At 41.1% G+C, this 23,340-nt stretch overlaps 4 protein-coding genes across 7 annotated transcripts; 1 reads left to right on the top strand and 3 right to left on the bottom strand.

Annotated features, from left to right (window-relative positions):
• Positions 1-1,280: 1,280 nt before the first annotated feature.
• clcc1 (chloride channel CLIC-like 1) lies at positions 1,281-5,163 on the bottom strand. Its single transcript, XM_085928825.1, has 10 exons — positions 4,888-5,163; positions 4,669-4,776; positions 4,488-4,598; positions 4,155-4,370; positions 3,835-3,975; positions 3,662-3,761; positions 3,480-3,577; positions 3,047-3,193; positions 2,417-2,962; positions 1,281-2,029 (listed from the first exon to the last, which is right to left on the bottom strand). Exons 1-10 carry the CDS (start codon positions 5,014-5,016, stop codon positions 1,940-1,942), a joined length of 1,686 nt encoding a protein of 561 aa, XP_085784951.1. The 5' UTR covers positions 5,017-5,163; the 3' UTR covers positions 1,281-1,939.
• Positions 5,164-5,656: 493 nt separating this feature from the next.
• On the bottom strand, positions 5,657-11,858 carry ftsj3 (FtsJ RNA 2'-O-methyltransferase 3). Its single transcript, XM_085928635.1, has 21 exons — positions 11,676-11,858; positions 11,450-11,555; positions 11,199-11,245; positions 11,049-11,128; positions 10,513-10,612; positions 10,208-10,402; positions 10,016-10,131; positions 9,623-9,727; positions 9,406-9,506; positions 9,243-9,329; positions 9,028-9,168; positions 8,565-8,700; positions 8,186-8,373; positions 7,932-8,049; positions 7,757-7,838; positions 7,158-7,290; positions 6,949-7,049; positions 6,767-6,869; positions 6,430-6,613; positions 6,239-6,333; positions 5,657-6,158 (listed from the first exon to the last, which is right to left on the bottom strand). The coding sequence occupies exons 1-21, from the start codon at positions 11,740-11,742 to the stop codon at positions 5,903-5,905; spliced, it is 2,541 nt and encodes an 846-aa protein (XP_085784761.1). The 5' UTR covers positions 11,743-11,858; the 3' UTR covers positions 5,657-5,902.
• Positions 11,859-12,157: 299 nt separating this feature from the next.
• On the bottom strand, positions 12,158-15,005 carry plaat1 (phospholipase A and acyltransferase 1). Of its 3 annotated transcripts, none has more exons than XM_085928154.1 (5): positions 14,776-15,005; positions 13,753-13,802; positions 13,242-13,374; positions 12,798-13,066; positions 12,158-12,367 (listed from the first exon to the last, which is right to left on the bottom strand). In XM_085928154.1, exons 2-5 carry the CDS (start codon positions 13,777-13,779, stop codon positions 12,266-12,268), a joined length of 531 nt encoding a protein of 176 aa, XP_085784280.1. In that variant the 5' UTR covers positions 13,780-13,802; positions 14,776-15,005; the 3' UTR covers positions 12,158-12,265. The 3 variants fall into 3 exon arrangements, with proteins under 3 accessions (XP_085784280.1, XP_085784278.1, XP_085784279.1); XM_085928152.1 differs by having other exon boundaries at positions 14,747-15,005; XM_085928153.1 differs by lacking the exon at positions 14,776-15,005 and adding an exon at positions 14,211-14,295.
• A 279-nt stretch (positions 15,006-15,284) lies between these two features.
• mfn1b (mitofusin 1b) lies at positions 15,285-22,736 on the top strand. 2 transcript variants are annotated; one of them, XM_085928156.1, is made up of 18 exons: positions 15,285-15,432; positions 15,878-16,030; positions 16,861-16,996; positions 17,110-17,272; positions 17,527-17,651; positions 17,780-17,888; positions 18,076-18,183; positions 18,283-18,436; positions 18,588-18,655; positions 19,417-19,538; positions 19,680-19,806; positions 19,920-20,024; positions 20,123-20,225; positions 20,316-20,542; positions 20,703-20,882; positions 20,992-21,188; positions 21,368-21,502; positions 21,743-22,736. In XM_085928156.1, the coding sequence occupies exons 2-18, from the start codon at positions 15,883-15,885 to the stop codon at positions 21,810-21,812; spliced, it is 2,277 nt and encodes a 758-aa protein (XP_085784282.1). In that variant the 5' UTR covers positions 15,285-15,432; positions 15,878-15,882; the 3' UTR covers positions 21,813-22,736. The 2 variants fall into 2 exon arrangements, with proteins under 2 accessions (XP_085784282.1, XP_085784281.1); XM_085928155.1 differs by having other exon boundaries at positions 15,293-15,531.
• The last annotated feature ends 604 nt before the right edge of the window (positions 22,737-23,340 follow it).

The following is a 23,340-nucleotide window of genomic DNA, read 5'->3' on the forward strand; positions in this document are numbered from 1 at the left end:
AGAATATTAGTCACACCTTTAATGAAATAGAAGTTCAGTTGTAAACCACTGCAAACTGAAATCACAAAAATAAACACATAGTGGTTTGAGCACCTAAAATTTCTCAAGTTACTTTTTGGCCTTATCCATCAATAATTGTGGCTCACATGTAATGTTCTGACCCCGTGACTATCTTTTGGAATATTATCATTTAAAAAAGCAAATTACAAATTGACATGAGGAATGTATTGTGAGGAATAAACAAGCAACTGTGGTAGGCCGGTTTTACTAATAGTAACTTTACTAATGTCATTCCAACCTGACCTTAAATGTTGTCACAAACTCCTCCATGACCTGTAAACTTTCCAGTGCCAAAAATCGAAGATAACGTCACTGCTTTTCCTAATACCTCATTATTACTGACACCAAATATTTTCTCATGTTATGCCAGCAGTGGCTTCATGGCGAAATCTGTGGCCCCTGCCATTTGATGTGTGTGTGACATTTAATCACAAACAAAAAAAAAATGAGAAATTTTACCAGTTGTAACGGAGTGTGGAATGAGTTCCCAGGGGCCCCCGACAAACATCAATTTTATTTTTATGACCCCCCCCCCCCTTTAGCGTTTCAGTGTGTTTATTTTTTTTGTTTAGTTTGAAATGATATATTCATCTGTGGGTGAGAATTAAATGGCTCGAAAATTGTTCAATGTGTTCTTTAAATTCTGCTTGTTGGAACATTAGATGCAGATCTTCGGCCAACATGCAAGACAAACAATAACTTGAAAGATTTTAAAATTGATTTAGAATTGTTTATACAAAAAAAGTTTAATTGTAAATGCCCACAAACTCAACACAATATCATTGTAAATTCGTTTGACATTAACACAGAAACAACCCTCAAATGGCATCTTTTGATAGTGGGTGCTGGGTGTGTTATCTCCAATTATTTAGGCTTTGACGCCCTCTTGTGGTTTTTTTATGGCATTACTAGAGGGCACAAAAATGTCAGTCTGTAAAGCGCTTTTACAGAAACATCTGGAGCACCATATAAAGTTCTTTCATTTTTGATAAAACTGCTGAACCACAAATCAAAAGCAATGTCTGTTTTTCAAGTGCCAAGTTGCAATATGTCTTAATTTTATTACATTTTTGTCTTCATTTTTTATTATATTTTTTTCATTGACATGGATGTGGTACCAACATTTTTTTCCTTGGGTGCAGTTAGTGCTTGTGAATTTAAAATCTAGAATGTTGAAGCCCCAAACCGCCATCAAGTTCAACCACAATGACACTGAAGCATTTATCTCGAAATCATTTAATGCCCAGTGTCCAAAAATTGCGAAACAATATTATGTGGAATAAGTCATAAACAGGATCCCCAGTGAAGGTGCAGGTACAAAATGCACAGCACATCTGGACTGATGTGATATTACAGACTGATGTGATATTATAAACAGATGAGGAGTTCCATTCTAATCTATTCTGATCAGTAATCTACAAATAAATGCAAGCTCCCTGTTAAATTTAGGGTCTCATGCGACCTCACGATAATTGTACAAAAAAGAAAGAAAAACATTCCTTAGCATCCACCTTTAAGACTTAAAATACAATTCTAAAAGTACCTTAACATATGTATTCACGTAAAAAAAACAATGTGGAACACCATTCCTGATTCAAATTTTGCTTTAAAATTGCATCAACTGACACTTCCTATTCTTTCAAACAGTGTACTATCACCAAAAACGAGTTTGGATTAAAAAAAAAAAATTCTTCCGAGCACCACAGGTTCTCTTTAACGTGCTTAAAGTGCTTAAGTGTTCGCCGGCAGTTCATACAGAGTATTGACGTCTCGACTTGAAGAGCATCTGTCAAGGCTAAGGGCCATTCAGCTTCCAACTCTGCGGAGATGACATCATTTTGGCACTGTGACATCCACCGGTGAAGCTCCGAACGTAGTTTCATCCCGTCTCTTGAAGGGGACTGCCGAGCGTTTCCAAACTTGTCAGTGAGACAGGCGCTGTCGAGATTCCAATTGAAACCTTTGGGTCCTGCAGGAACAGGTATTGCAATATAACATTGGAAGTGTTGAGGCCTTTCAGTCCTCCAGAGACAGGTATTGCAATGAAACATTGGAAGTGTTGTCCAATTCCTACAGTTTCAGGTCCAGAAGGTTTTTGTCCAAAAATAGTCACGTCGACCCCTCCAGAGGTAATACAATTTCAAATTCGACCAGTTTTCTCGAGGAATCTCTCTCAAAGATCAAAGGAATCTTATTCAAATCAGCTGCAAGTCATGTAGGACTTCAGTTGAGTGAACCTCTGAAGGTTTGACCCCAGAAGTCTGTTTTGCTTTGTCTGTGGATTATTTGTGACACACCACAGAATAGCACATGGCGGTGATGTAATGATAACCCCAAAACAGGAACTACCACATACCTGAGCTTTTATCTGCACATTATCTTTAGGTTGAGTCTCTGGAGGTCCAGATGGCCTCTTCTCTTTAGTGTCGTGTTCTTTTGGATGTTCGGACTGAGAGGAGCTGCAGTCCGTGTCTTTGTTTTTTTTAGTTTTGGCGGCGCCTCTTTGCTCCTCCTCGGCCTCTGCATAGCTGTCAGAGTCAGAGTCCACTTGAGGATCGTCCTCGTCCCCCTGCCCTGCCTCGATGTGTCTCGCACGCCTTCCCCCATCTACGTGGGAGGAAGCGGCGGCGGTGTGCAAAGTCTCCACAAACACCCGAGCTGGCCCTTCTCTGGCTTTGGTGGGCCGGGACCTGCAAAACTGATTTCCGTGCAACGGCGCTTCATTTGAATGGCGTCGTGGACGAGGCTGCGCTATGTCCCCTGCTTCCATGTGGCCACGGTCCTCGATTTCTTGGAGACGAGGCTGCTCCGGTGGCGGTATGGCGGGATCCCTTCTGTGACCGCGTAGAGGTGCAGTGATGCCGTACTGGAAAACGGCCTGCACACTTCCATACATGAATACCTAAAAAAAAAAAAAAAAAAATCAATTTGTCTTTTAGTAACATTGATTTGTCTTGACTTGATGACCCGATTCAAGTGACTTTACCACAATGGCGATGACGATCGTGAGGAGAACAGGAATCTGGAGGGTGATGGGAAGATCTTTGAGGAGCGCTCTCAGAAACTCGCTGATCCCCAGGCCGACGTGCTTCAGTGGCTCTGTGAGGAGGGTGGTGATGGTAACCGAGATTGCCTTCACAGAAGGAAACGTTCACATAACTCCACTGCGACTTTCTTTTTTCACCCGCCTTAAGCACTAGTTAAATTAGTGAACTTACTAAATAACAATATTTCAATCGTTTATGTTAGATTGATTAGATATCTGAAACCACTGATGAGTGTTTGTCGACTTATATCTTGAGAATGAGGATTTGCTCCACCTCTTCCTCAAAGTCTGCCGAGATATGACTCAGCTGACCCGTAGGGACGATGACGTCAAATGGTGCTGATATTTCTCAATGTTATTTGCTGGCACGTACCTTAGTGGGAGGTACTAGCAGAACCGGGTTGACCATGAGGACTTCATAGTATCTCTTGCAAGGGTCATCCTGGAGCGTTAACGTGCTTCTAAACCACTCTGCAAGGATGCAAAACAAATACGTTTTAATTTGAATCATCACATGAATTGTATCGACAACGGTGTGTCGTCGTTTCGACAAACCTTTCAAACTATCCCGCCAGTCAATCGTCTTTACTCCAGTACATTTGTCGTTGATGCTGTCCATCTTCGCAATGTTGCTTTGGTGCTCAGCAAAAGCAATCTGACAAAAAAACAAAGTCTTCAAACCAATGTCTATAAAAGGAAGTCTATGTTTCAAGTATCCCCCGACTCACCTTGTACAGATATAACCAATTCCAGACAACACTGACCAAGAAGCAGATGGCGAACAGGCGTTTGAACTGCACTAGCCAGGAGATGCTAGACCACAGCTGAGTGCAGATGATGACCGTGAAAATCAAAACACATAGGGCCAACTAGCAGAAAGAACAAAAACATGCATCGTCACAACACAATGTCAATAGGTTGGCAGTTTGATCCTTTTAATAATTGATCTGTCCAAAAAAAATCTGACTTATGAGACAAAGTTATGATTTGCATTCCTAATTGGATGTCAAATTTTGAATACAGAAAAATACACTTCCCCCTTTCTTACCTTCAAAAGTGTGTCCAGGTCGACACCAAAGGTATCTTCAAAGCGCCACCTCCAAGCCTCGTAGTCGTGTCGTCGAAGGTCCACCAGTAGCTGACTGATGGCGTGGTCCAGAGCGCCTGATCTGCAGCCGTCTTCTCCATCAACAAAGGTCTGAATCTCGGCCATGGCTTGGCCGGACAGTCGAATTGTGGCATCATAGTTTACGGAGTCTTGGGGCTGTATAAGTGTGTGTGGGGAGTGGGGGCAGAAGGTTTTAAATAATATTAAAATATTAAATTGACAAAATTTCAAAGTACGTTGACACTACACCAACGACAGGCAAAGACAACGTACCACTTCAATTCTTTGTATGTCCTTAAGGAGTCTGCTCAGGAATCTTTTAAAAACAGGATTACATGTGGCCTGCTGCGGGTTGCGTCTCATACTATTCATTTGGGCTTCAACCTGAAGAGAAGCAAAATGTAAACATCGTTTCTGTCCACAGCGTTTCTATAAAAAGTATGTAAGCACTCACTTGAGTTTGTAAATCAGACAACTGTTGGTTGCAGACCTTCAGTTCACCTTGCCCCCAGTCGTCGTGCCCTTTTCGTGGGACTGGGACATTTAAATCCCTTACTGGTTTCTATGAGGAATGTGGTTAATTGAATTGATATCAGCGAGCAGTCCATCACATTTCATTTGCATTATTAGACATAAAGATAGCGATTATTTCGTCAGGTAGGAATATCTCTACCTCAGCGGGCTTCCTCATTGTTTTAGTGCTAGCGTCGTAGTTGATCAAGTCATATGGGTCAACCCAGTCGTCGTCCAGCTGTTGACCAGAGGCCAGAATCAGGTAACCGAACAGGACAACAAGGTGCATCGTGACGACTCTATCACTTCACGGCCACCTCCCAATTTAGTTAAGTTCTGCTAGTCACAATTATTGCTGAGATAAAGCATTTAGTCTCCTCCTGTACTGGGGAATTCTGATGTGTGTCGCGTATTTATTGCGTCAATTGTGGCGATGACAACTGTCGCGTATTTATTGAGTCATCGTGTACGCGCAAAGCATTTGCGGAAGTGAGCGCACTAGTAGCCGAATTATACGTCAGACGATCGCCATCTTTTGACAGTAACGCGCTGGAGTAGTAGTAACTCACACGTTATGTTGGTTGAGCTGTCATGATGGCGTGATGTTAACACTAGTTATTTGATAATTTTTAACTTCAGTTTACATATCAAGATGTTCCTTCTCCTAGAACTTATATCGATCAGCTTTTAGTGTTTCTGTCCCTATGTCCTGGATTTTCCTGTGATAGATAATCCATTTACATTGCCGCTATTTCAAATCTCTTTTCTGTATTTTTAACTTTAGCTTGGTGGACAACCTCAGCTGCCTGCAAGTTGGTCAGTGAATTGAGAAGTTTATTTATTTGTAGCTCATTTGGTCATTTGTAAACTAAAGTTTCGCCTAATATGTGGCATCAAACGCTGATCAAATGTTACACAAAGATCCAAAATCACATCAAGACCAATTTATTGCAAATATGTCTGTGTCTTATTTACAAAAAATAACGGCTACATTTCTTAATGACAGACCTTTTCAACTTTCTGCAATTGAGAGTTCAGACAAACCACCGTTCTTAAAAAAGCAAACACATTTTACTACTCCCACGAGCATTCACCAGGCCTCTAAAGCAATATTTGATGACAGACAGCTCTTTCAATCAAACAGAAAACAAAATGTTCATGGACCTATTTCTCATTTATGTTCCTTTTCGCCCTTTATTAGTCTTCCCCCCTTTCTTGCTACCTTTTGCCTGTCTTCCTTTTCCTTTGCCGCCCTTTGTTTTCTGTTCTTTCCTTTGCATCGCACGCACATCTTTCTTCATGCGACTGTCCACCACTCTGAAGACGCCTTTGACGCCAGCAGGCCGCTTCAATTTCCTCCCAGCTCCTTTTTTGGCCACGACATACGTCACTTCTCGCTTCTCTTTTCCCACGCCGGCTTTCTTGTAGATACTGACAGAAATAATAGCAACGAGAAGACCATTAGTCAAATAGGCGTTGTTGCATTTATCCCACATGGTGAAAAACCAAACCTCTTAAGCTGAGCCATCTTCTCCCTCTCAGAAATGTCCACTGTGTTCACAACTGCCTCTGCTTTCTTCTTAGCCTGCTCCATCTTCTTCAGCATCTGATGAGAAAACAACAAACGTGTTTTTTTTTTTTTTACAAACTACAACAACAAAAATGTGTCGTGATGCCAAAGACCCAATTGACTTGATCTTACCCTCCTCTTCTTCCTGGCCTTGGCTTCAGCGACTTTCTTTATTGGCCGGGCGTTGATCTCCTTCCACTTCTGTTTATACTCCTCCACCATCTCTGCGGTGACAGGCACTGGCTTCTTCCTGTGTTTGATCTCATCTTTCAGGAACCAGTCAGGTACCTCCCAAGGCTGATCAGAAGATGCATATCTGCAAAAGGATGAATGTGTCGTTTTCCTCCACTCCTTTCATCTTCACTTTTATGTAACCTCACACAAATATTGTTGTCATTAAATATATATATTTTTTTAATTTACAATCCAACCCTCTTACTGGCCGTTTGTATTTGGCGTACCCACGCACCTGTGGAAGGAGTTGTCCACCAGGTCTTTGGTTTTCTTCCGAGATGTGGCAATCTGGCAACCAAGGGCAAGGCCTTCAGCATCCAAAATGCGAGCTTTCTTACCTTGGTGGGCAGAGCACAATAACACATGTACATCCGAATCAGATTTTTCACACATTTCCTGAAGGCAAATTTTACTCACTGGTGCTTTCCACTCGAACGACCTGGAAGTCGTCGTTATCGTCGTCGTCACCCAGACCTTTCCGAGTGGCACCCTTTGCCTGCTTCATCTTGTTAATGTGTCTAGAAGAAGCGGTCAACTTGTTATTATTTATTAATACCTTGTAATGTCATTGCTTAGTTATGTAAAATATGTCTTTAGTATGGTACAATTGAAATCAATTGAATTACTCCTCATCATCGCTGTCATCTGAGTCACTGTCACTGTCTTCCACGGCTTCCTTTGAAGGCTCCACCTCTTCCTTGTCTATTGGAGAAGCCTCCTCCTTTTCCTCTTCTTCTGCTTTCCTCTTTATGCCTTTTTCTTTAAAAGAAAATGTAAAAAAAAGAAATAGTGTCATAACCGATTATTGTCAAAATTAGCTATTTTTCCAAGGTCAAATTTAACACTTTCATTTTCAAAACATTTCCAAAATGTTACAACATGCCTTTTTTCAATATTACAGTTCATGAACATAACATCAATTATAATCAGGTTCATAAATAATTTCAAATTACTGTCAGATTTTAGGAAGATGAACTTTTTTAACATCCGTTTGATTAATTAATGTTCATTAAATAACCATGAGTGGTCTGTATAATATTTTAAGGAATTTTGTACAGCATGTGTCATTTTTCAAATGCGCATTGCACTTGGAAAAAAAAATAAAAATACTGCTGGTTAATGGTTTTCCTCATTCACTTATTCTAAACATAAAAACAATGCTAGTTACAATTTAAAGTTCTTTATCCAAAATACAACCACTTTTATAATTCTTTCTCAATCTTACCCAGTTGCTGGTTTTGGAGCCACTGTGCCTGTCTGATCTCACTCTCAGCGTCTCCTTCCAGCTCAATCTCAGAAAAAATACCCTACAAAACCACACAAATCACATGGCTCATCCAAAGGTGGAAAAGAAAGGGTCATTTGATGGATTGCCTTGTGAGGTAAACGCATAGCGACACCTTGCTGAACCACAAATTGGTTTCACGCTCTCTCTTCTCATCTTTTTCTTCAAGTTCCACCAGTAAGCCACCTTCTTCTTTGTCGTTATCCACCTCCTCTTCCTCAGCGAATGTAACTCTGAAGACAGGCAAACTGTGCATTAGCCTACATGGGATTTTCATCATTTCTATAAGCATCATGATTCAAAAGAGGCAGAATGAAATTGGACAATTTGTTGCGGACAAGCTCCACTTTGCTCATATCGCTCACTCACTTCTTTTTTTTATTCTCCAGCTCCTTCTGTCTAAGTTCCACTTCCTCCAGGTCATCGTCGTCCAAGTCAGAGGCCAAGGACATGTTATCCGCTTGGTCCTCATCTTCATCGGAGAGGAAGAAGTCGTCCTCCCCCTCTGCTAGCGAGTCAGCTGCTTGCATGTCCCCCTTGGCTATATCAGCCAGCGCCTGATAGGTGGGAGGAAAGAAGAACTTTCTCAACCAGTGATCAGCCAACCACCAAGGGGCAAGCAGATGGTTAAGACTTAATTTCGCCACATACGTAAATGCTAAGCAAGCACACACTGCTAAGTTAGGATAACAGATCAAATGTGTGTGTCCATCCATGTCTGTATGTGTGCGCATGTTAGCGCCCTCACTTGTTTCTTCTTGATGGTGGCTAGGGAGAACATGCTGATGTCCTCATTGTCAGCAATGGAGACACCTGGCAGATCCATCTTGAGCTCCACCCTCTCCCTCTGCTTTCTGCGCTCTTTCAGCAACTTCCTCTTCTTCCTGACAGGACAAATACTCAAACATTATAATCAAAACAGAATTCAATACTTCTATCGGTGAAGAGAAATCTGATGTCAAAGGATTCCTCCGCTTATCTGTGGAAATTCACTCGTTGAGGCAGTTTGTGGTAGAATTGTATTTTAAGCTAGTCTGGGAAATTTGCTTTTTGCAACAAGGCTTATTCAGCAGGTAGTAAGTAAAGGGAAAAGCTCCGGGGTTTGATAGACACTTCTGATATTAATTAGTTTCAACAAGAAAACAGATACATTTCAATATGCAAGACTTTCTTTCTATATTAGGATGAGAGCAATTAAACAAGAGTCGTACCTCTTGAGATCAGCCACCTCCTCTCCTTTCAGCTCAGCTAGTTTCTTCTCAATTTCCTCTTCTTCGTCACCCTCCTCCTCTTTCTCTTTCTTCTTCTTTGGCTCGCCATCCGAATCGTCTGCCTCTTCCTCCGAGCTTAGCCTAAAGAGGGAAGAGAGACGATTGGCATTCAACACGCTTGGGCAGAAACGGTGCACCATCCTGGCAGTTTGTACCTGATGTCCTGGTCAAGCTTCTTGGCCTCATCCTTCAATTGCTTGGCCAGGTATCTCCTCAGCTTGGTCCTCCAATTCAGCAACGTGCTGGGTTTGAACAATGGAAAATGTCAGTACCTTGTAGCTTGTAAAGAATGGCACTCGAGGACGGGAACGTTTTTACCGAAGTTCTTTGCGGCCCAAAACTTTTATGTCACGACAACACTCCTTTATCTCATCTGTGGTGGAGCTGTGAGCCTCCAAGTCTGGGTTGTCAAAAGTAATCTACAATAAAGAACAGAGTGAAATATGATCATTTTAAAAATAATACTTAACATTGTTTTGCAGCGGATGCAAAAGCTCAAATTGTGCAGCTAAAACTGTGTAGCTTGACTCCTTACCTCACTGGCTTTGGCCAAAAAGTCCACAGGGTTTTCAGCTTTGACAAAAGCCATCACAGTGTAACTGTGGAAAAGTGTCAGGTCGCCATCAGTGTATCCCTCAGCCTGAGGCACAAAGAAGACCATCTGGGTCAGTAGAAGACTTGTACAGGCATTAGAGCCATGGAGTTTTGCATTGTGTATTAAATGTTCTTATAGCTATGTGGTTGTTTTAAATACACAACGTAATTTTGGTAGAACCGTCCCCATACAGCGATCAGATACACATTTATGCTCACAAAAAAAAACATATATATATATTTTAGGTCTTGTAAACACAGAAATGCTTGGACACATTCTTTTCCAGTCTGGGTACTGGTTTTCTTGTCCCGATTCACCCCACACATACCGTACCTTTGGCTTCTTTTCCACAATAAGTTCTCTCACAGTTTTGGCCTGCACCTCCACCTCTTTGAATGCATATTTGGGGTCAAAGAACTTGGGGTCAATTTTGTCTGGAGCTAGAAAACCTGTGTATAAATGCATAGAATGATTAGTTTACCATTACAAATGCAGATATGATTATGTTGCAAATCTACTACTGACCCTGACAAATAACAAATATCTCAGCTGACTCATTCCTAGATGCTTGGGGCTTGGTGGCTTGAACCTTCTTGAAGAACTGCTGGAAGATCCAGAGCAGAGGCTGGTAGTCTTTAGAGCGGAATACCTTTGTGACAAAAATTCCCCCTTTTGTCAAGAACTCACAGGCCAGTTTCAAGGCCATGAGAGTCAAGTGGGCTAGTAGTAAAAGAACACAAATGGGATTAGAGAGGTGGGCTGACACAATAACTAATTACTCTTCTGAACTAATTTGCCTAACATTGTTGATTTAGAAAAGTGTCACATACCCTGGGAGAATGCATCGTGCTGCCAGTTGGCTCCTACATTTGGAGCGCCATCGTTTAGCACAACGTCAACCTTCCAGGTATGTAGTTCCTTTTTGAGGGCCTGCATGGAGGTAATAAAATCATCCAAATAAAAGGTCGAACAAGTCACAGCACATTTTAACGATAAATTCAAGGTTTTTTACTCAATTTAACTTAACTAATTTTTCAGTACTTCAAAACCGATTTGGACTGCCTGCACAAACATTCTGGCTGCAAATAGTGACAGGTTAGTTTCCAAAACCACAGCCAAGGATGTCAACCTTTCCAAACTCTCTTGTCAGTATTTCCCCCAAAAAACTTTTTTTATTGAAGATGAAAAATTGAAGATGGGGTAAAAAAACCTGCATGTATCAGGATATATGATGCAAATTTGAATGTCATCGTCTTCCACTTTTTCCACGAGCAAAGAGGGAGAATTGAGTTATAAGAAGTAATCTTAATTATGTTAAGGCCATGTCGTCCAGTGTTTAACATTTCACCTTCCAGGCAAGACTTACCTGTTTGCATTTCTCAGTGGTGATGTCTTCTTGAAGGGTCACTACATTAGGGATGGGCTTGATAGGCACCAAGTCAACACCTGCAAGGAGCATATGTACACTTGAAAAAAAAGATTCCAATTTACCGGGTCTGGGTAGAAGTGCACTCACCAATAACAAGGCTAGAAATAGGCATAAATTTGGACGCCACTTGCAACCTGTAAAGACATGTCACTTCAGCAAAACCAGTCTATATTATCATGACATTTCTCGTTTTGTTTTAAATTGTCACTGCTTTGACATTTTTCTCTTACACATTGTCGACTTGAAGAGTTATTATTCATTATTTACAATTGGATTTTGCAACTTTTATATTCTTAAATTTACAATCCACAAAGATGACATCAGGTGAGGTGACTAACCATCCTCCAGGAGCAGCGCATAGGTCCACCAAAGCTCTAGCTTTCTGTAGAAACTGGTATTTACGGTTAAGTTGGATGAGTTTGAATGACGAACGAGATCGATAACCTGAAAAGGACAAGACAAATAGGATTTAGGTACCATTTGGCAGTCTTTGTGGCTGGCTAGCATGGTAGAAATGCTATTGCTAAAATCAAAATGAAATATTTTATAAGATCGTTTCGCTACCTGTTTCTTTGGCTAAGTGGTAGAATTTATCTTTTCTGGACTTTCCAACTTTGAGCTTCTTCCCCATAGTTGTGGTTTTAGTGGGTTTACGCTTGAATTTAACTCAGATATCACTTCCAAGGAGGAAAGAAAAGTCACGAGCATGTAATGAAAACAACACGTGTGAGATTTGCTGCGCATACATTGTACGTCACGCGTTACTTCTTCGTCTACTGCTGAAGAGCCGCGCTGACGCATTACAGCGCCACTTGCTGGCTTTACCTTCTTGCTGCATCAACACGCTCCAAAGTAAAAAAACGCTCCAAAGTTTTAGTACTCCACGGGAATAAACAGAGGTAGCAATTAGCAGAAATACTGTCCTCTTACTTTATATGAATATTTTATATCTTATTAAAAAAAAGAATAAATATTACTACTACAAGATTGAAAAAGAATTAATTTAAAATGCATTGAAGAGAATAATTAAAAGAGCCCACACGCAGTCCTGTGATATGTTTCTTTTTATTCGTGATTTTTTGCACCAGCAACCCATAATGGCTGCTGACTTTCCGTAGGAAATGTCTTAAACAGCATCAGCTGCACAGGAGCTGTCAGAAGGGCCTGTTTCTGGATCGAGTGTTAATCAGTCCCAGGACAGAGAAGGCGCTTGCTGCTGCTGTGACCAAACTGATGGCCCCAATAGCCCTTGTAGCCTGCCAACACACAAAAAAAAAGAAGGCAGAGCAGAGGAAGGCTAAGAAAAACCTGTTGCCACAAAAGCCAGCATTTCCAAGCTTTTTGGGGGGGGAGCGGGGTTGCTTTTCTGTTTACAAACTGTGTGCGTTATTGATGTCAAGGCAGGGTGTCACCTCCAGTGTGTTAAATGGTATTGCGCAACGTCTGCATCCTGGTGTGGAGATGACCTGACCCTCATTTCTCACGTGTCAACAGAGATGCTACCACTGGTGTCGGCATACAGCATATCAAATTATCTGATTTTTTTCTTCAAGTATATAGTAGGAGATGCAAAAATATCTGGAGGTATTATCTGCATGCTGGACAAAAGTCTCAGGACATTCCTCATAATTACTTACATCCAACATGAATAATATGACGAGGACAAGCACGAGTATAGTAAGTCACCTGTTCAGAGACTCCCTCTCCATAGCGCAGCAAGGTGACAAAGTGCTCGCAGTTGCTCCCCAATAGATCGTAGGACACCTCCTGACCAATCAGGACTTGGGCTCGCTGGATGATCTCACAGACAGGTAGGGGCGTGTGGTTGTGGTCGTACTTATTGTTGACATGGTACGAGTCACTTCCTACCACCTCCTTCAGGAGCTGCATGCGGACCACTGCCTTGCGGCTGAAGACGGACTTCACGCTGGCCATGGCGGCCGCCTGGCTTTCATCTGGAGAAAAGCGCCAATGCAGTGATGATGAGAGAGAAAAAAGAGGGTTCAAAAGGGTATTTTTGATATTTGGGATGAATTCCTCATGTAGTTCTTTTTCTGGATCTAATTAAACTGTGCCAGCGGTTCTAATTTGGAGTCTGCTTAGTGTGTGTGGTCACAGATTAGCACTTACCAACAGGAGTCAAGTTGATGATATAACCATCTCCCAGGTAGAGCGCCCAATGCTGATAGGCTGGTCTGAAGATCTCAATGAGGTCTCCGGGCTGGGGGTCGGCAGAGGGATCAGCAGGGTCATTAGAGGCCATCTACACACAAAATGTAGACAGTTGTGTATTTGTTCACAGAGCTGTTCAAATACATCTCAATAAATATGAATATTAAAGACAATGTCATTTCTGTTTTAAAAAATATATATAATACCATGGAATCACTAAACATGAAGTAGTTTCCATGTTTTAATTTTGAGGACATAGTTATAAAGACAGTCTCAAATTCACCATCTCAAGAAATTACAACACTAAAGATTTGTACAAAATATAGAAATTAAATACGTAGTTATTGGTTTCTGAAAAGAATTATTCCATTGTGATGAATTCAAATTTATTACAATGCACCTGTAAATAGTTGCTGAAGATGTTTCAAATCACATTCAACAACGTGATTAGGCGTGAATTGCAACTTACACTAGAGCTTTGTTGTTGTTTATCCATCCCACAACATGCTTCCACAAGTTCTGATGAGGGAAAAAAATGAAATGTTGAAATGTACTGGATGTATAGAATTCCTGTGGTCATGATTGGTAAAAACAAACACAATGTTTTCACAGCCTTATCAAGATCTTCCCCGAAATGTAATTAAGGAACATATATAGTGGTGGCCCAAGTATAATGGGCTTCTAAGAAATAGTGGGCAGAGAATGCTAGATGGGGTTGCACACCATGTAAAGGTCACTCGTACATAGCCTACACACCACACAATACCACTCAGCTCTCTCTCACACACACACACACACACACACACACACACACACACACACACACACACACACACACACACACACACACACACACACACACACACACACACACACAAATAGACACACACAGTTCACACAACTCGCTGCTGCTACAATAGCACTGACACAATGCGGAAGCTGGCAGAAAAATACTTTGAGTCCATTTTATGTTTCAAGGAAAACACAAAAGAAGAAAAAATGTTAACTTCAGGGTGGACACCTTTACAGAGGAGCAATTTCATTGCTAGTGAATATGTGATGATGAGACCTTGATGACGGGAGAAAGACACGTCATTTTGATCAATGGCGAAGCAGGGATCACCTATTAAGAGTGCGCATTAGTGGCATCAAAACATCCTCTAATTCATATCTCCCATCACAGATGACAATAAAAAGAAAATATTTCATATAAATCTCAACAGTGGAGTTTCCCAAATATTGGCCCAAAATGAGCCTGTTTGGACTGACATCTATTGGGCACAGAGTTTCTTGCCAATATTGTGAATCGTGTTTGTTGTAAGAAGAAAAAATTGTAGTATTCCTTATTATTAATTCATTTGTAGAGGAACATTTTTCTAATTAGTCTTTTGAGCTGGAAATTTTGGGACACCCTGCTGTCATACTGGCATAGATTCGAAGAACATAACAGGAGGAATACTTACTCAAACACAAGCAGTTTTTTCTTTCTCACCATTTTAATTCTCCATAATAAGTCCAAAAATGAGCATAAAATAAAAACAAGCAGAAAGAGAAAACAGAAAGGGATGAATTCCAAGTTCTTGTGATAACAAGTTTGAAGTTAGTTGAAGTCCTAAATCCAAAAGAGAAGCTGGACGTTGCCGTGGATGTGTTCAGTGTCTCTGACAGATGACTGCACACTCACAAAGACCCATAGAAAACACAAACGCGAGTACACAGAGGCGTTTCCTCTCCTAGCGCTGACTGTGGTGTCAAGTTAATTTAGCACGACAAAAATCGAAAAAGCTTTGTTAGAAGTTTCACAATAATTCTTTGTCCGACATAATCCAAAGTACAATAATCTATTGGCAGTGAGAACATATTTCATAAAGCACTGTGCAGTAAGTTAATTTTCGGTTTTGTAATATTTGTTAATAATTTTTGACTTTTTTTTCTCGTGAAAGCACGCGCCTCAAGATCAATTACTTTTATTTTGAACTTTTCTTCTTCTATTTCCGGCAGAAAGAAATGACAACGAGTGAAGATAACTGAAGGTTAACTATTGGCAGCAAGTGTGATCTAACGCACGCAGGGATTAACAACACTGTCATAGAGGTTGCAATTTGTGTGTTTATTTTGAGAAGACGGCCCTGGCTGTTTTAGAACTGTGGTAATAACAGAATTAACGCAAAGTTCGCTACATTCATGTTTTGATGACTGCTCGTTGTTTGCAGCAGCGAGCTAACAACTAACTGGCTAGCTAGTCCAGGTACGAAGGTGTCAGATTGTCGAAACATGTTTAATCCATTCATTCAATTGATTGATGCTTAAGACGCCAAAATATTGTGGTTTGATCATCCGATTTCAATCGATGAACTTTGCATGAGCTGATCTTGTTTACATCTACTGGGTCTCTCCTTGGTAACCGATCTAAATAAAGTAACAAGTAGCTCGCATTCACAACGTGGGTTAGCGTCATTCATGCTCTGAATAATATATTCACCAAAATTTAAGAGTTGGATGACACACGTAACACAATAGGTCTCACGTTGCTAACCAGTCTTACTGTTATTGTGTACTCACTTTGACCTTTTGTAACCACTGTGATTTTCCAGTCACCATGGCCGTGGCTCCACCACTTCGACGCACCGATTCTGCCAGAGGAGAGTTTTCCCCACTGAAACACTTTGTAGTGGCCAAGAAAACCATAAGTGACCTTTTTGAGCAGCTTCTCAATTACGTGACGGAGACCTGTGAGTTTGTGGAAGGTAGGATGGCTTGTTGATCATCTGCAAACTTCCAAAAACCATATCAACAATTGAATGTTACCCCAGTCTGCGTAAAGACCACCAGTTTTCTACTGTAACGTTTGATCAGTTCTGATATTAGAATGTAAAATAAACATGTACCGAGTATATAGCCTTGTGGAGCACCACCAGTCTTATTTAAATGGTGTCCTCAATTTATAATGCATTTCACAAATCTATACCAATGCAGCAGTAAAGTCACATTTACTATAATTATATGTATGAAAAGCAGTTGTAGGTCACCAGTCCAAAAATAGTCAATATTGTGGTAAACAAGCAAGCCCCCCCATGAGCCACATGACATATTGTTATGCCCATGTTGTCTACCACCTTATCCTGAGGGGCAGTGGAGGTGTCTATTTGTGGTATGGTACTTATTTGTTGACCACACACTCAGCTATCAATTGCTGCATGCCATTTGGTGGAGTGAGCATACAAAAAGTTCATGCATATCAACAAATATACCAGTAATGAGATTCTTTGATTAATTACGTCAGTGTTGATTGTATTTTCAACAGTGTTTATTTTGTTGTGCACTTTCCATTGCTGTGCACTTTGTGATTAAATCATTTTAAGAATGCAGCAATGGCAGCGGTATTCATCCGAGGATTTTTTTTATTTGTTTTTGTTTTGATCTGTATTAGATAAAAAAAAATTACATGTTAAACCTGTTGATATGTTGTCATTGATCTTATCATATAGTGTAGGGTATTGTTGCACTATAGAATCTTATTCTAGATTATAACCCTAGATTACTTTTATATCAATATTGTTTGTTGCTTGTTGAACAGAAACATGCAGCGATAAAACGATGGGGAAAATAGCAAGTCTGGATCAAAAGTTGGAGATCCAGGCTTATGCAGATAAACTTGCTGTCATCAAGGAGGTGCTGGCTCGCAGACACATGAAAGTGGCCTTTTTTGGAAGGTAAACACAAATAGGATTTCACAATCAAATTCCACATCATATGGAATTCTCACAAAGATTTTTTGTTTTGATGTTTATATTTTGGACATTTGTTGTCAATCGTTTGCTTGTAGGACAAGTAACGGTAAAAGCACAGTGGTCAACGCTATGCTGAGGGACCGCGTGCTACCCAGTGGTATCGGTCACACCACAAACTGCTTCCTGAGTGTGGAGGGGACTGATGAAGATAAGGCCTACCTCAAAACTGAGGGCTCGGAGGAGGAGAAAAGTATCAAGGTCAGTCGTTATGGTATTTTATACCCAAACGTTTAAATGTACCTAATCAAAACATTTTCATCGAAATGTTTCTTAACAGAAATGGGACAAATGTTACAAAAGTTCTACAGCTACTTTATTTTCCTCACACATTCCCAAACACGCATATCAGGAATATGTTGAAAGTTTTCTTTGAACCATTTAATTTTCATCACGCAAAGAGGATCCCAGTTCTTATAATAAATGTCTTGAGTGTGTGTTTGCAAAATCTACAGACAGTAAACCAGCTGGCTCACGCCCTGCACATGGATGAAAGTTTGGATGCCGGTTGTCTCGTTCGTGTATTTTGGCCAAAGACCAAGTGTGCCCTCCTTCGGGACGACCTGGTGCTAGTAGACAGGTATACAATAATACAGGATGCAATTTTTTTTTTTACAATTTAAAATTGAGTAAAATGCATGCAAAATGGGTTCATGTTTGAAATATTTGCTCTTTGGCCTATTAAATGACTGCTTTGACATTCCCCAGCCCGGGCACAGATGTCACATCAGAGTTGGACAGTTGGATCGACAAGTTTTGCTTGGACGCTGATGTCTTTGTGTTGGTTGCCAACTCTGAATCCACGCTCATGAACACGGTAATGACAACCTTGCTTGCGGTCTTATGATGAATACCTGATTTGCTGGAGAAAGAACGAGGGCCAATTCAGAATCAGTGCAAACAAAAGTAATTGATGTGCTCGTCTGAAGAAAAAATGTTGTATCATTGATTTGATCCAAAGAGTACAATTGAATTGTCACCTTATTTACTGTGTCACCATCTAGGAGAAGCACTTTTTCCACAAAGTCAACGAACGGTTGTCAAAGCCCAACATCTTCATTCTCAACAATCGCTGGGATGCTTCGGCAAATGAACCGGAATACATGGAAGATGTGAGTTGGGACAGTCAGTGTACAGTATTGAGGTTGTGGGTTCCAATCCAAGCTCTTTTTTTTTTTTTTTTTTTTCCCCCCCCCGCTCTCATGCTCCAGGTGAGAAAGCAGCACACAGATCGTTGTGTGAACTTCCTCGTGGAAGAACTGAAGGTCGTGGACCATGAGCAGGCACCCAACCGAATTTTCTTCATCTCCGCCAAAGAGGTGCTAAACTCCCGTATGCAGCGGGCACAGGGCATGCCCGAGACGGGTAAGCCTGTATTACCAGGAGAGAGTGATTGATGCCCCTCTATTTTTCCTGATCTTCTCTTCGGTTCAATTAATATGTTGCGAAAGTCAGACTGGTGGCCACACAATCACTCTGAAATTTTGAATGGCGATTGCATCATTCCATTCACCAGGTGCTGCCCTGGCTGAGGGCTTCCAGGAGAGACTCAAAGAGTTCCAGAACTTTGAAAGGAGGTTTGAGGTGTGTATGCATGATTTTTCAGTTTTACCTCAGCATCGTAGCAGGAAAAAAAAAAAAGATATTCTGCTCAAAGTGGAAAGCTGCCGTTGTGAAAAGGCCCAGCTCGGTGTAGTGAAGTCGAAGGTGGTCGCTCTCAGGAATTAAAACAGAACCTGTGTCATTTCCCAGCATCTTCACATTAGTCCCTGTTAGCTTCTTCTATCAGGCACCTTCTTCAAACAGGCTCCCCTCGATCTTCTTCTAGAAGCAGCCACTGTGCTTTTTCCGTCAAAATGCGTCTTCATTGTTGAAGTCTAGATTCACTAAGGCGAGGGCATGTGTTCATTTACTTTGCATTTTTTAATATTTCAAAATTGATTTTGCCCCTTATTTGTGTTGTTTTTACCGAACAAGTATCTTATTTCATTTTGTATCACATAATGTGAAAGCTACCTCGAAAGCATCACACACACTCTGAAAATCCCACTGTATTATGTTGACCACGGTTTTTATGTCCCTTTTCATTTACTGTACGTTTGTTTGTATTCATTTATAATTTTGCTGACGCTTCACCGCCACCTTACTGTGACGTTTGACTTAGTCGGGGGCCCTCGGGATGTGAGACGCACACTCCGCTGCTGTCGTTTTACACCCTTTCGTTTGCCTCTTTTTGTTTTAAGTTAAAAAAAAGCAGCAGATGTGCGTCTCATCCTCTTTTTCGCCCTTCATCATCAGCCCCAACAAACGTCACAGTAACGCACGCGTGTGTTATGGCCTCGCAGGAGTGTATCTCGCAGTCAGCAGTGAAAACAAAGTTTGAGCAGCACACTATCAGGGCCAAGCAGATCACAGAAAAAGTCCAGTGCATCATGGATGCCATCAACATCGAAGCCGCAGAGAAGAGGTGAGTCGCACGCCTCACGTGGATTTTCCAAGCTGCGGCTTGCCAGAAATGTGAGGAGGAGGAGGTAGGAGTTGTCCGATTTTGCCTTGGGACTCCCGAGACGAGCGTCTAAAATGGCTGCCTGTTGCACGGGGGATTTAGAGTAGCAGCACTGGAGGAAAGGGAATATCAAAAAGACCGGCTGGACTTTGTGAAGAATCAGCTCAGACTGCTGATTGACGACATCAATAAGAAGATCAAGGCCATTAGCGAGGATGTGGAGTCAAAGGTAATCGAAGGCAAATATGGATGTCAAAAAATGCTTTTAAAGACCTTTTTCACCACGAATGACATTCCCCGGTTGTGGGAAGATGTGCTGTGCTGACTTTGTCCTCCTTTGAGGTGTCCAACGCCATGAGTGAGGAAATCTGCCGTCTTCACGTGATTGTGGAAGAGTTCCATGCGGACTTCCACCCATCGCCCCACGTCCTCAAGCTCTATAAGTCTGTAAGTAGAAGCGTACATTTGTGTGAGTGGACTTTTCTTCCTCTCAATACTCTGGTTTTAAATGAATGACATTTTTTTTTTTTTTATTTCAATGCCAGGATCTGCTGTCTCATGTGGAAGAGGGGATGGGCAAGAACCTGGCTTTTCGCTGCTCAGATGCCGTCAACGCCTCGGTCCAGTCAACTCAGAGGTTTATGACGGGTAGTTAAACCTCTGCATATTTGTAGCTCAGCATTTGCAAGTTTGCAACCACATGTATGTAAACAGATAGATCTTCTTTCCTATCTCCAGAGAGTATGCTGCCTTTGCTGCCCTCTGCCAACCAGAGCCAAATCCACATGCTGGTGCCCAACAGGAAGCTGGACCTGAGTTACGACCTCAACTGTGCCTCGCTGTGCAGCGACTTCCAGGAGGACATTGAGTTTCGCTTTTCTTTTGGCTGGACGGCGTTAGTCCACCGTTTCCTGGGATCAGTCAATGCCGAGAGAGCCCTCAAATTGGTGGACCAGAAATTGCAGGTACGGCCAAGAACGACGATTCGGTAGAATTATACATTGATACCCAATTTTGTTTTGAAATCACTGCAGATATTTTCTCAGGCTAAAAGGTTTACAGTGGAAAGAAATGAGGTCATCATCTAACATTCATGCTCACCAACATCACTTCCATGTCCATCAGGCCTCTCTACCTGCATTACCCTCGGCCACAACGCCATCCTCGGGACCTCCGTCCACCGTCGCGCTGCCCAACCACGGGACGGCCGTCATGAGCCAGGAAGACCTGATGGTCGCCATGGCAACCAACGCCGCATCCCTCACCTCCCGCACATCTATGAGCGCTATTGTCGTCGGAGGAGTGGTATGTCCTTTTCAAAAAAAACAAAAACGTTTTATATGGATCTAAACTGTGAGCCCCCATTTGACCTCCAATTAGTTTCGTAATACTATCGTGTTTTCTGTGCGTTAAGGTGTGGAAGACACTGGGGTGGAGGCTGATCGGCATGATGACCTCCCTCTACGGTTTGCTGTACCTGTACGAGCGCCTGACGTGGACCACCAAAGCCAAGGAGCGCACCCTGAAACGTCAGTTTGTGGATTACGCCACAGACAAGCTGCAGCTCATCGTCAGCTTCACCAGCGCCAACTGTAGCCACCAAGTGCAGCAGTAAGTGACTGCACGCAGAAAATGTCGACACGCTCGTTTAAATGATAGCTTTTTGTGTCGGGGGGGAAAAAGAAAAAAACGAGAGCACAGTAATCATGTCAATGCTCTTTCCATCATTAATGCGATGGAACAAAAAAACGGAATTAGTAGAATCAAACAAGCATTCTCTGTGTTACCAGGGAGATGGCGACCACCTTCGCTCGGCTGTGTCAATTGGTGGAGCAGACCCAGAAGGAACTCGAGGCAGAAATTCGCCGACTGAGCGCCAACATTAATCAGCTGGAAAGCGTCCAACTGCGCTCCAAGAGGTTGCGGTAAGTCTGTAACAATGTATGAGTAGAAAATTAATCAAGTCATAAAGTTGATTATTTATAAGAAGAAAAAAAAAAAAAAAAGGACTTTCCACGCCGGAAAAGGTTTATTTCTTGTTACAATCTCATTCCGCTAAAAAAAAAAAAACATCTCCTTAATATGAACTACTATATGAACAAACTATATTTTTATAGCTCTAACATTCCCCCCCTTGTTAATTCATTGTTGTGTGTGACCTTCAGGCACAAAGCTAGTGAGATGGAAAAACTGTTGGAGACATTTACAAAGCAGTACCTGCAGCCTCATCAATAAAGACAATCCTCCCAACTTTCTTCTTCCACTGAAAGGCACAAACAATTCAACAGCAAAAGCATTTTTTTTGGAATCTTTACAGCCATAAAGTTGATCTACGATTCTGTTGTCTATTTTTTTAGTTTCATTATGAATTGATTATTATTGTCTGAGAGTAAACTAATTTGTTTTGAACTTGTCCACTCCATGTTATATCATGAAATACTAACCAACTAACTAATGGGGTGCTATATTTGTATTCTAATGTATTTCACACTGTGAATATGACTTGGTTTTTTTTTTTTTTTGGGGGGGGGGGGGCAAACCTTTGTGAAACTAATTTGTTGTGTCTGTCAGACTGTAAATGCATTTTAGCAAGAAAAATACATACATTTACTAATGAAAGATATCTGTGGTCTTTTTTTTTTTTTTTTAGGACCCATGTCAACATATCTGCACAAAAATAAACACAAAACAACTTCCATCTCACCGCACATAACATGTACTGTTGTATGCCGCCTCTTTTCACAGCATCAAAGTTTTTTTCTTTGTCAAAAGCGTTTTTTTAATTTTTTTTATTGATGACAATATAACTCATGGCAACATATCACCAAGCCACTGTACAAATACAAATAACAAACAAAAAAGATCTGGTGTGAAAGACTATAAAAATTATTCTATTTGATTTATTTCACACACTAGCACTGTAAAAGAATTATCATGGCAACAAGTCCCTGGTCATTACTGGCTGAGGAGAGGAAACACCAAATAAAGCAACGTAGAGTCAAAAAGGCAGTGCATCATTTGTGACATGAGTGTGGTGGTTAAATAGCACTGTCTGCATTCATATTGAATAACTCCAAAGTTACACTGTATATTGGCACTGAGGTTGACATGTCCATGTAGAAAACAACAGCATTGTTTAGGACGTGGGTCGCTTTTTTTCCCGATCGAACAAAATGTTGAGAACATAGAAAACTTTCATACAAAAGTATGACATGAAATCAAAGCAGCACCTTTTTGTTGTTGTTTTCATGCGTACAGTTGTGTGCTCTGATGATTGTTGGCTTTCTTAATTAATCAAAGGCAAAGGGAAGAAATGAGTCAATTTAGAAAAGTCTAATTTCATTGAAGTAAAGCCAGAAAGGAAATTGACTAAGGTTATTTTACTTTCCCGATATTTTCTTGATGCTATCACCGTCGCCGTAAATGAGCCGGTTAATTGAGCTGTGCTAGTAAACGAGTTACATTACATTACAATCAAATTGAATAATTGACCTCAAATGTCCAACACCTACAAAGTGCAACCAAAGCAAGTAACTTTGATAACCATAGAGAAGATAATGAACCAAATTGCGCCATCAGAAAGGAGTATGACTGCTAATGATTAGCATGAAGCAGCTGTTCTTGTTCCATCATATTCAACAAAATACTAGTTTGACTTTTAGTTTTAATTTTTTTTTTTTAAATGGAAACGACTTGAGCGACTGTGAAGGTTTCATTGTGAGACATTCATTTGTTTGTTTTTAGAGGCGCTGGGGTGAAAGGC

This window comes from Syngnathus leptorhynchus, chromosome 13, assembly GCF_054491065.1.
Source record: "Syngnathus leptorhynchus isolate UIUO chromosome 13, UIUO_Slep, whole genome shotgun sequence".
NCBI classification, from domain to species: domain Eukaryota; kingdom Metazoa; phylum Chordata; class Actinopteri; order Syngnathiformes; family Syngnathidae; genus Syngnathus; species Syngnathus leptorhynchus.